This window comes from Macaca mulatta, chromosome 15 (genome assembly GCF_049350105.2).
Source record: "Macaca mulatta isolate MMU2019108-1 chromosome 15, T2T-MMU8v2.0, whole genome shotgun sequence".
In the NCBI taxonomy this organism is placed as follows: Eukaryota; Metazoa; Chordata; class Mammalia; order Primates; family Cercopithecidae; genus Macaca; species Macaca mulatta.
The window spans coordinates 45135917-45148360 of NC_133420.1; the positions used below are offsets into that span (position 1 = coordinate 45135917).

Genomic DNA, 12444 nt, shown 5'->3' on the forward strand with positions numbered 1-12444 from the left:
TTATATTTCTTAGGTATCTCTTTTTAGTGTCCTTTATCCTATTATTAGTTTGATTTGTGAACCCTTTTAAGGGTATCAATCCTTTGCCAGTCATAGATGTTGTAAATATTTTTCTAGTTTGCTGTGTTTTCACTTTATTTGTAGTATATTTTGTTGGTTAAAATGTTAATATCAGGAAAGACTAAGTGAACAAAGTGAGGACATTTCTATCTTTTTGTATGTTCTGGAATAGTTGAAATATGAAAAGAATAAACTGCTCCTGAGGGTTCAGTAATCGCATTAGTAAGACTGTTTTGGCCCAGTCCCTTTTAAGAGGGTAAATCTTGGTCTGCAATTACATTTTTTTTCTAGGATTTTTTTTCTATTTTATTTATTTATTTATTTATTTATTTATTTTTTATTTTATTTTTTTTTGAGACGGAGTCTCGCTGTGTCGCCCAGGGTGGAGTGCAGTGGCCGGATCTCAGCTCACTGCAAGCTCTGCCTCCCGGGTTTTTACGCCATTCTCCTGCCTCAGCCTCCCGAGTAGCTGGGACTACAGGCGACCACCACCTCGCCCGGCTAGTTTTTTTTTTGTATTTTTTAGTAGAGACGGGGTTTCACCGTGTTAGCCAGGATGGTCTCGAACTCCTGACCTCGTGATCCGCCCGTCTTGGCCTCCCAAAGTGCTGGGATTACAGGCTTGAGCCACCGCGCCCGGCCTTATTTATTTATTTTTAACCAATTCCTTCTAACCTCTTGGCTGTTTTCAGTTTGTCATTACTTTAGATACTACTATAGTGACCATCCTTGTAACACACTCTTTATGACTGTGACTTATTGAATCCTTAATTACAATTTGTGGAATTTCTGGATATGTATGTTTTTAAAGGCTTTTCAGAGGATTACTATCCAAAGAGAGTATATCCATTCATTTTCTTACTATCAGGGTATGAGAATGTCTGATTTCCTGTACCCTCATTAAAGTTAGGATGGGTTCCCTAGCTCTTAATAGAGGGGTAAAGTTCTTCTTGTCTTCCTTCTCCTGTCACCATTTTCCTCACCCAGTAGCTAAGAATGTTAAATATTTAGGGGAAAATTAAACTAAAAAATGAAGTTTCCAGAAATGGAGTAAGGATCCCACAAGGTAATTAACTGCCACCGCCATCATCCCTTTTGATTCTCCATTAACAAGCTAGAGCTGATGATGGTTCTCCTGTTCTAAGAACCTCTCAGAAAGGAAAAAGAAGTCAGCTCAAGAGCGTTCTCAGGCCGAGGAGGAGATAGATGAAATTCGCAAGTCATACCAGGAAGAATTGGACAAACTTCGACAGCTCTTGAAAAAGACTCGAGTGTCCACTGACCAAGCAGCTGCAGAACAGGTAATGGGAAACTGAAGCACTTTGGAAATAGAGGGAAGGTGTGAAGGACTCAGAGAGAAAAGCTTCTAGTTTCTTCCTTACCCTTTTAGGATGACATTTCTCATAGCTGATACTCTCACTTTGGAGAAAGGTAGATAAAGTAATCCAGATATATGCCAGACAGCCAGGAATTGAATGGAGAATCTTCTTTCTTTTTTTAAAGCTTAGTTAATATTTAATTACATAAGTAAAAATGAAAAATACTTTCCTTACAAAAAAAACTCCAAACATGATAAGGCCAAAGCCATCAACCATCAGACACCATCCTTCAGGCACATTATCATCCTTGAAAGGAAGGGATTTATTTAGGTCATCAGGAAGGGAACCAGGGATAGTGGCAGGACACAGCTGGATCTCTAGTCTGTGCAACAGCAACCTTTCTCATTGTAAGTTTAAAATTTATATGCATATGTTTGTTTAATTAGAGTTCATTGGTGCCCTCGGTTTGACCACCTCTGGGAATTTTGGTGAAAAAAAGTTTCTGAACCTATAAAATTTAGGGTTCAGACCCTGAAAAGCAATGATCACATGACCCTGCCCTCCAGGAACCTATCTAAATAGGCACACTTTTGTCTGCTTGGAGTACCTTTTGGAGTCCTGACAACCAATGACATCTTAAGAAGTGCATTTACTTTAAAAGTAATGAGAGTCTTTTAAACAGTTTCCCAGTTAAATCTGGGCTGTTAGCTTATTCTTTTGCTTTTTGAAAGATGGGCTTCCCTAGGTGCAATGGAATCTCACTCCCCTGCCCCCAAGGATGGTATGGTCATTACTTTCTCTTGGCAGCTGTCTTTAGTACAGGCTGAGCTACAGACCCAGTGGGAAGCAAAATGTGAACACTTGTTGGCCTCCGCCAAGGATGAGCACCTGCAGCAGTACCAGGAGGTGTGCGCACAGAGAGACGCCTATCAGCAGAAGCTGGTACAACTTCAGGAAAAGGTACATATTTTTCTTGAGCCAAACAGTTTAGGCAGCCCAGTTAATTTGAGGCAAGCAGGCTGTTTGAGTCCTGTTGATCCTTCTAAGCCTAAAAGTTATTAATAGCTAGAAGACAAAACCACACTTGTTTTTAGCTTGTCAGGTATCTTTTACATACTTATTTGGCGTGATAGGTCAGTGACCTGGAAGAAGAGAACAGCACCAGTGTTCTGGAACATGTTTTCCATTATTATTGGATCCTTCATTTATTAAACAAATATTTATTGAGAGTCAGTTGTATTCCATCCACTGTGTTAAAGAAAGTGCATACAAGGAACCTGTCCCTCACGTATCTCACAGTCAAGAAAGGGAGACAAAGAAACAAAGATAGGCGTTAAGTGCTGTGGGGCCCAGAAGAGGAAGTACCCAGGAGAGCTGGGAAGGTTTCCCAAAGGAGGTGACATTTGAGCAGAGCCAAGAAGGACAAATAGCTTTGGTAAGGCAGCAAAGGAGGCAGAACATCTTGGGCAAAGGCACTGAGATAAGTTGGAGGCTGGGGTGTGGTGGGATCATCAGGCCTGAAAAAGAAAGAGATGGGACATGGCTTAGGGTCATGGTATGAAAGTCCATATTCGAGGTCAGTTTCTTTCCCTAAAGTGTCCAATTGAAAACTTTTGGCTCAGAGATCTTGGAGGCAATCTTGCAGACAAATGGGTTGCTGTTAATGCTGAATGTTTATGTCTAAATGACTAGAGTTATTACCTACCCTCCTGCTCTTTTTTCATTATATTTTTGACCTGATTAAGAACAAGGCAAGCGACCTTCTTGGGAAAGAGAAAGTGAAGTTTTGAGTTGAAATTGAGTGATGAGGAGATAGAATTCTCTGAGGCAGAGGGCCTTGGGTGGGGGCTGAGGGAGTGGACACCAACAGACCTAGGTGAGCTTAAGACTTGATGTTTAGAGATGCCGGAGAGGATGTGGAAAAATAGGAATGCTTTTACACTGTTGGTGGGAGCGTAAATTAGTTCAACCATTGTGGAAGACAGTGTGGTGATTCCTCAAGGATCTAGAACTAGAATTACCATTTGACCCAGCCATCTCATTACTGGTTATATACCCAAAGGATTATAAATCATGCTACTATAAAGACACATGCACACGTATGTTTATTGCGGCAGTATTCACAATAGCAAAGACTTAGAACCAACCCAAATGTCCATCAATGATAGACTGGATTAAGAAAATGTGGCACATATACACCATGGAATGCTATGCAGCCATAAAAAAGGATGAGTTCATGTCCTTTGCAGGGACATGGATGAAGCTGGAAACCATCATTCCCAGCAAACTATCAAAAGGACAGAAAACCAAACACTGCATGTTCTCACTCATAGGTGGGAATTGATCAATGAGAATACTTGGACACAGGGCGGGGAACATCACACACCAGGGCCTGTCAGAGGGTGGGGGACTGGGGGAGGGATAGCATTAGGAGATAGACCTAATATAAATGATGAGTTGATGGGTGCAGCAAACCAACATTGCACATGTATACCTGTGTATCAAACCTGCACGTTGTGTACATGTACTCTAGAACTTAAAGTATAATGATAAGAAGAAAAGAATCTGAAATAAAATTGTCTTTTTATTATATGCAAAAAAAAAAAAAAAAAGAGAGAGAGAAAGAGACTTGATGTTTAGGGTGGTTCTCCTCCCCCTGGGTTTTCTGACCTTCACCTGGTAATCCAGGTTCCTGAGGCCACAGCCACAGTCTGTTTGTTTTGCAGTGTTTAGCCCTCCAGGCCCAAATCACAGCTCTCACCAAGCAAAATGAACAGCACGTCAAGGAACTAGAGAAGAACAAGTCCCAGATGTCTGGGGTTGAAGCTGCTGCATCTGACCCTTCGGAGAAGGTGAGCTGATATTTCAAAGGAGAAGCATTCAGAAAGAACATGGCCAGTATGTTGTGTTAGTAGCTCTTTTTCTAACTTTAGTGATGTTTTATTTGTCTGATGACTTTAAAATGAACCAGATTTGGTGTTTGCTTGTGTTTAAGACGGAGTCTCGCTTTTTCGCCAGGCTAGAGTGCAGTGGCGCGATCCTGGCTCACTGCAACCTCTGCCTCCCAGGTTCAAGCGATTCTCCTGCCGCAGCCTCCTGAGTAGCTGGGACTACAGGCATGCGCCACCACACCCAGCTAATTTTTATATTTTTAGTAGAGACGGGGTTTCACCATGTTGGCCAGGATGGTCTCAATCTCTTGACCTTGTGATCCGCCTGCCTCAGCCTCCCAGAGTGCTGGGATTACAGGCGTGAGCTACCGTGCACGGCCCAGATTTGGTTTCTTGAGTTTAAGGAGCTTACAGTCTAGTGGGGAAAAAAAATACATACTTATATATTAAATGGCAAACCCAAAAGAACCCTATCTTTCTGAGGTTTTGACAGGTATAGGAAGGGCCTCTAACCACAGGAGAGAATGGGACTTGGGGCGTGTGCCCAGCATCCACTGGCCTCTGACCCTTAGAGCCTATGGCAGCTCCTAGTGGTGCTCACAGTGGGAGGGGGACATTAAGCAATGGTCTTTAAGCAGTCCTGGGCACACGGACCACAGCCTGCCTGCGCTTAATAGGTAACTCTCATGACTAGCCCTTCTGTCAAAATGCTGCTCATTATTTAATATCATCCTCTCCACAGTGACAGACTTCAGTGTCTCTCTGCTTATGACCAGCGGTATCCGTGTAGAGATCTAAGATGGCTTCATTTTGGCCTTCCAAACACCTCTCTGGGATTTAATGCATCCTTTAGTGACTTGATTTTGGCAGCATGTGTTTTGATGTTCACACAGGTCAAGAAGATCATGAACCAGGTGTTCCAGTCCTTACGGAGAGAGTTTGAGCTGGAGGAATCTTACAATGGCAGGACCATTCTGGGAACCATCATGAATACGATCAAGGTACAGCCAGCCAGCTGTCGATTGTTTCATCGGAATGGGCGTTTTGTTGCTTAAGTACTTGCTAAGGGATCATGAATAAAATAATTGTTCAAGGAAGGCACAGTGGCTCATGCTTGTAATGCCAGCACTTTGGGAGGCAAAGGTGGGAGGACTGCTTGAGGCCAGGAACTCGAGACCAGGTTGGGCAACATAATGAGACTTTGTCTCTACTAAAATTAAAAAATTAGCCGGGTATGGTGGCATGTGCCTGTAGTCCCAGCTACTTGGGAGGCTGAGGCTGGAGGATCACTTGAGCCCAGAAGTTCAAGACTATAGTGAGCCATGATTACCCCCGACTGCACTTCAGCCTGGATAACAGAGCAAGACCCTGTCTCCAAAGAAAAAAAAAAGAAAGAAAAAATTATTCAGGACTGTTCCTCAGTAATTAGGATTCCTGGAGTGACTTGACAGATACAGTCAGCCTCTTTTAACAGAAAAGAAGCAAGGTCATTTAAACTAGATGACCAGTAGTGTTAATAAGAATTAGTAGTGGCTACTGTGTTCCTTTCAGTGATCATCTCCTCCTTGGCTTTTGAACAGATGGTGACTCTTCAGCTGTTAAACCAACAGGAGCAAGAGAAGGAAGAGAGCAGCAGCAGTGAAGAAGAAGAAGAAAAAGCAGAAGAGCAGCCACGGAGACCTTCCCAGGAGCAGTCAGCCTCAGCCAGTTCTGGGCAGCCTCAAGCACCCCTGAATAGGGAGAGGCCAGAATCCCCCGTGGTGCCTTCAGAGCAAGTGGTCGAGGAAGCTGTCCCGTTGCCTCCTCAGGCCCTCACCACTTCTGAGGATGATGTACACAGAAGGAAAGGGGACTCAGAAGCAGAGGCACTCTCAGAAATAAAAGATGGTTCCCTTCCACCCGAACTGTCTTGCATCCCATCCCACAGAGTTCTGGGGCCCCCGACTTCAATTCCACCTGAGCCCCCAGGCCCTGGAACCATGGACTCTGAGTGTGAGGAGTCACTTGCTCCCAGCCCAGTGGCAGCTAAGCCCAACAACCCACCAGGAAAGGTCTGTGTCAGAGAAGTAGCACCAGATGGCCCACTACAAGAAAGCTCCACAAGACCGTCCCTGACTTCAGACCCCGAGAAGGGGGACCCACTGGCCTTAGGGCCTGAAAGCCCAGGAGAGCCTCAGCCTCCACAGCTCAAGAAAGATGATGTCACTAGCTCCACTGGTCCCCACGAGGAGCTGTTGAGCACAGAGGCAGGTTCCACAGTTGCAGGAGCAGCCCTCAGATCCAGCCATCATTCCCAGCATTCCAGGTATGTTCCTCTGAGCACTGCTTCAGGGACAGGGTGGCTATCTGTGGTGAGGAGTGTCTCTGTTTTTTCCAGGGCTGGCAACTCATCCCTCAGAGACTAATTTACTGATGTCTTCATTCATTAGTTGATGTATTAATTCAGCAACACCTACCACGTAGAAGGCTCTGTGGTAGGCACTATGATAATGTGGTGGGCACTGCGATAGTGCAGCGGGCGCTGCGGTAGTGTGGCGGGCGCTGCAGTAGTGTGGCGGGCGCTGCGGTAGTGTGGCAGGTGCTGCGGTAGTGTGGCGAGAGCTGCCGTAGTGTGGTAGGCAAGGCAGGTTTGGTTCTTGAGTTTAAGGAGTGACAGTCAAGTGGAGAAAACAAACAAATACATACTTATATATTATAAAAGTATAGTAAGTCCTTTTAAAAAAGAAACAGGGCACTATTCTAAAGGAGTTGTTCCACTTTAGATAGGGTGGCTAGGGTAGGATTCTGAGAAGGTCACATTGAAAAGATGACTCTGGCTGTAGGTTCTGAAGGGGGCCACTGTAGGGTGTGGGAAGAGATGGTGGCAGCGGAGGTGGGAGGAATTCCTGGGCAGTCACCAACGCTGTTGAATCCTTACCCAAGGGCCGGTGACCCTTGTAGGTGGTGGGCAGTGTGACCTGGAGCAGGAACAGTAACATTTTCTATGACTTGATTCTCCTTCAGTCTCTCTCGGGATGAAGAGGATGAACTGTCTAAAGGGGCAGCTCTGAAAGCTCTGAGGCCCAAAGCACAGCCTGAGGAGGAAGATGAAGACGAGGTGGTAAGGAAATCCCAGGCACTGTCAAGTCCTCACGCAGCCACCTGGGGGCTCTTCCCCACTGGCTCTGAGAAGAGAAATGGAGCCTGTTGGTGGCCCACTCCCTGGGCTCTGTGTGCAGGGCCCTGTGGGAGCAGGCTTGGGGCTGGGCTGGGAGGGCGCAGCTCTGTAAGCAGATTAGGGGACAGTCACATACCACTTTACTTTTGAGAAAGAATCATAGTCTCTGTCCATGCAGGAATTCGTTCCCTGAGAGCAAGAAAGCTGAGCTGCTTAGTCCTATATTGGAATGCCGAAGCCTTAGGTTTCCCCAAATCTGCTGGGATATTATTTATATTTTAGAATTGGAAAGGACTTTGAAGATCATCTTGCCTGGCATCCTTATTCATAGATAAAGAACCTGAGGCTCAAAAGGATGATTTACCCAAAGCCACAGAGTAAGTTAATGGCAAAGCTAGGACTAACCCCCAGGCTCCTGTAAAGACTGCCTGTTCCTGAGCATTTTCCACTTAGCCCGCTTTCCTCCTGCCTTGTTTTGTCGTCACAATATCCCTGGGCACAAAATGGGTTCAGTATTAATAGCACAGCTTCATTTAACAGAGAACAAGAGTGAAGGCCAGGAGAGGAGGGCACTGATAGGGACTGAATTAGAACCCCGCTTCTCGCATCTGCAGTTCCCTACTGTGCTCGGTTACAACCGTTCTGGCTGTCCCTAGGCCATTCTGACGGCTCTGAAATGCATATGGAGAACACAGGTGGGCTTCAGGCTCAGTCCATCCAAAGGACAGAAATATGAGAGTGAATGGGGCAAATTTTGTCCCCTCATATATCAGTCAGAGTGGATTTTGCCTTTTGCCAAAACCTTGAGCAGAGAGCTGTGATAGATCTGGACTCCAGCTTGTATGTACCAGAGCCCTTCCCTCTTGCCTGTGTTCCTTTGGGGAATGTACCAGTTCCTTCCATTAGCCTTTCTTCCCAAGAGTTAAATTTTCATTTGAGAATCCAGAATACCAATTCTGCCCTAAAACAAAAGGAAAAAAGGGGGGAAAACCCAACTGAGTATATTCTAAGTGACTGCCCTAAATATAGTTGGAAGCTTTTGATTATATTGTTGGTATTAGTACCAATACCAGTATTTTACTGGTATTAGTATCAATACTGTCAAGTTAACATGTATTTCTTGGGTACTCTGAAAACGACTTCACAAATGTTCTCATTTAATCTTCTACCAATCCAATGAGTTAGGTACTTTTATCCCATTTTATAGATCAGAGGGCTGAGGCTCAGGAAGATTAAATAATTTAACTAAGCTTATATAGCTAGTAAATGTGGAACCAGAACTTTAGTCAGGACAAAACAGAAGCTGTGAGCCACACTTGAAAATCCTGTACTGTCAGAGTTAGAGATCACTTCATTGATGTCCGGAGAGAAGTACGAGGTCTGGTTAATTGGTAGTGACATGGGAATTGCCCAGAGACTTGTGTACACATCACACTGCCTTCCCTTTTGCCTGGCCCTGTGAAGATGGATCCTGGTTGGCAGTAGCTCACCAGAGCAGAGAATGCCTTAGTAGAGACTCTTCGGTTCGTGCCTGTCTCTAGCATCAATCCCTTCTAGCCGGGTAGGTCCTGTTCCCTTGCCAATCCAGAGGAGAAAGGTCAGGAGCTCAAGTTGTGAAAAGAGTGGGTCTCTTATGGCCCATCAGTCCCTTTCAACCCCACTACCTTAGCTGGGAGGAGCAAGGGTAGTGCCAGTCAGGCTAGAGGTGTGGGGGGCTGTGGCTCCGTGTTCTTCACCTCTTAGGATTCTCCAGTTGGCCAAGCCTCCACGTTCAACTCTTTTTCAAATGATGAGATCACACCCAGAGCCAGTCAGGCCACCTTAGGCCACAACAACAGTGTTTTTTCATATGTGGTTGTCTTCTTCCCAACCTCCCTACTTCCCACTTCCTCTCGCTCTCTCAGGGCTGCTTTGCTTCTGTTTCTTTCTCCTGCTCCAGTGTTTCCTCTTTGACCCTTCTTTCTTCACACAAAATATGTAAGTTACTGCATGAGAGGAAAACCTGTCAAATCAATACATGTGCTTCACAAATAAATGACAAGATCAGCCAAACAAAGTTCGTCTTTTGTCTCTGTTGAAAAGATGGCCTCCCTTCTCTACCTGCTTGTCTCAGCTTTATCTGAAAGCCTAGGTTTGCTGGCCTCAGAGTTGGCCCTGTCAGTACAACCTCCTTTCTGAACCAGAGCTGGGAACAGAAGTTGGATTGCTTCCACTCACAGGTGGAAAGTTGAGTGGTGCAGGGACAAGTGAGGACTGACTGCTCTTTCCTGTTTTATCAGAGCATGAAGGGACGCCCACCCCCAACACCCCTTTTTGGAGATGATGATGATGACGATGACATTGACTGGCTGGGATGAAGACCCAGGAAACTGGTGCAAAGGTTTCTCTGCAACCCTTCCCTAAGCATGATTTTGCACAGCCAGCCCTGGGTCTAGGTGAGCCACAGGGTGAGGTCAAGGTGAGCATTCTGGGAACAATAGTTTGGGCTCAGACAGTGGCTCGGCCACCTTCTGAGCCCCACCCCCACCAGACCTGGTGAAGAGGATCATAACCATCTTCAAAAACACTGGATTTTCAGCAGCAAGTTGGAAGAAGGACTGGTAGATTCCCCTCCAGCCAGTCACCTGTAAGAGTCTTGTCCTCTGCCAGACTTTTAAATCTCTTCATTAACTCTCAGACTGACCTGGGAGCCCTCCTCTACCTGAATCCAGTGCTCAACTGTGCCCCGGCAACAAGTCAAGTCACCTGGGTTGAGGTCTTCCTGGTAGAACCAAGGGAGATTACACCATCTTAATCCCGGTGCAGTTAACAGCCTGGCCTATAGTCCTAGGACATGTATCTTCTTCTCTGCCTTAAATCTGATATAAGAGGCCAATGACTATTTGAAAATAAAACTAAAATGAATGTCTATAATGAAACTTGACTCAAGCCCTTGGAGAGAAATTGAGTTTGGTTCCAAGGGCTGTCTGTGCTCCTTTATGGGAATCTAAGGGTAGGAGTCTTACAGATCTGGGTCAGTTAACGTGCACAGAACGTTGTGGCGTATTTACTCCCTTTGTTACCTAACCTTGGAACTTTTAGGCTTTCAAAGAAAGTCACCACTGTAGTACTAGCCCATCCCTGGGGCATGATGGCTCTCTTGCTCCTGCAGGCTTAGTCCTGCAGTCTAGGAAGCCATGCAGAGAAGGTGGGAGGGTCCCTTCTTTCCATTGTTCATGGCACCTGAGGGATTCTTCACTTTGAGAGCAGCTTCCATTCCCTTAGAACTCATGGGACCAGGACTAATGCAGAAATTAGTCTTCATCTGGCCTGGCATCATCCTTGCAGGCTTTGGATGTCTCCCAGGTGCGGGCCTGGGGGGCAGTGAGAACTAATTATTTCTTTGTTGCTTAACAAAAGGCAGTGCTGTTTGGCACTTTATACAGACTGGCTTATCTCCAGCAACCACTGCAGAAGACAGTGTTATCACCATTTTATAGAGAAAACTGAGACTTAGAGAGGTAAAGTAATTTGCCCAAAGTTACATAGCTAGGAAGCCTCAGCACAAGAATTCAAATCCTGGCCATCTGATTCCAGAGCCTGGGCTGTTGGTCAGCACAGCAGCATTCCCTGCCTGACTGTCACTGGTTGGGGGAAGGGGCGGTGATGCTTTTAGAAACACAGGCTTCTGGGCTCCACCTCAGATCTTCTGAAACAGAATTTCCACCATTAATGGTAAAATAGAAAGAGCATGATCTGCGTTCACATCCCTGTTCCACTGGGTGCTGTGTGGTGTTAGCCAAGTTACTTACCCTTTCAGCCTTGGCCCCCTCATCTGACTTGAAGAAATGGACTTGGGGTCAGGCTGCCTGGCTCTGAATCCCGGCTCTGCCACTTATTAACTAGTGACTTTACTTAACTTCTCTGTGCCTGAGCTTCTCATTTCTAAGATGAGGACAGAAATAGTTTCTGCCTTGTCATGAAGATTAAATGAGTTAATTTTTGCAAAGTGCTTAGAAGACTGCCTAACAAAGAATAAGCACTATATAGATATTTGTTTGTTTTTGAGTCAGAGTCTTACTCTGTCACCCAGACTGGAGTGCAGTGGCGCCATCTCGGCTCACTGCAAGCTCCGCCCCCCTGGGTTCACGCCATTCTCCTGCCTCAGCCTCCCAAGTAGCTGGGACTACAGGCGCCCACCACCATGCCTGGCTAATTTTTTGTATTTTTAGTAGAGACAGGGTTTCACCGTGTTAGCCAGGTTGGTCTTGATCTCCTGACCTCGTGATCTGCCCACCTCTGCCTCCCAAAGTGCTGGGATTACAGGCATGAGCCACTGCACCTGGCCAGATATTTGTTAAATTTAAAAAAATTTTTAATTAGGAATTTAGGAAAAACATCACCTTTTGTGACTGGGCTCTGAAGAGTGAAGCAATGGACTGCCTACTAGGTCTACCCATATAATCACTGTTTCTAAAGCACATATATATATATATATATATATATATTTTTTTTTTTTTTTTTTTTGAGATGGAGTCTCGCTCTGTCACCCAGGCTGGAGTGCAGTGGCATGATCTCGGTTCACTGCAACCTCCACCTCCTAGGTTCAAGTGATTCTCCTGCCTCAGCCTCCTGAGTAGCTGGGATTGCAGGTGCCTGCCACCACGCCTAGCTAACTTTCGTGTTTCTAATACAGATAGGGTTTCACCATGTTGGCCAGGCTGGTCTTGAACTCCTGGCCTCAAGTGATCCTCCTGCCTCGCCCTCCCAAAGTGTTGAGATTACAGGTGTAAGCCACCACACCCGGCCTCTAAAGCATAGATTCTTAAAAAGAAAAAAAAAAAATTAAGTCCTCTATTCTATAAAAACTGCAAGTGTCTAACCACATTTAAAGAGATTGTCAAACTGAAGAGTTTTACGAGATGGACTGTTGACACTCCATCAGTGAGAACACACCTGCTCTACAAAATCTTAAACTTATTGAGACACCAGGCAGCTTTCCAATTCCCTGCAAACATGGGGGAATGCCCTGATCAAT

General features: G+C 45.4%; 1 protein-coding gene across 3 annotated transcripts in view; it reads left to right on the forward strand.

The window, feature by feature from the left end:
* FKBP15 (FKBP prolyl isomerase family member 15) overlaps positions 1-10345 on the forward strand; it is a 55941-nt gene extending 45596 nt beyond the window's left edge. For all 3 annotated transcript variants that reach the window (XM_015117047.3, XM_077968298.1, XM_077968299.1), the window contains exons 22-28: positions 1206-1361; positions 2187-2339; positions 4106-4231; positions 5164-5271; positions 5851-6575; positions 7274-7370; positions 9707-10345. In XM_015117047.3, coding sequence (XP_014972533.3) covers positions 1206-1361; positions 2187-2339; positions 4106-4231; positions 5164-5271; positions 5851-6575; positions 7274-7370; positions 9707-9784 — 1443 coding nt within the window. In that variant the 3' untranslated portion in view covers positions 9785-10345. The remainder of the gene's footprint in view (positions 1-1205; positions 1362-2186; positions 2340-4105; positions 4232-5163; positions 5272-5850; positions 6576-7273; positions 7371-9706) is intronic.
* The last annotated feature ends 2099 nt before the right edge of the window (positions 10346-12444 follow it).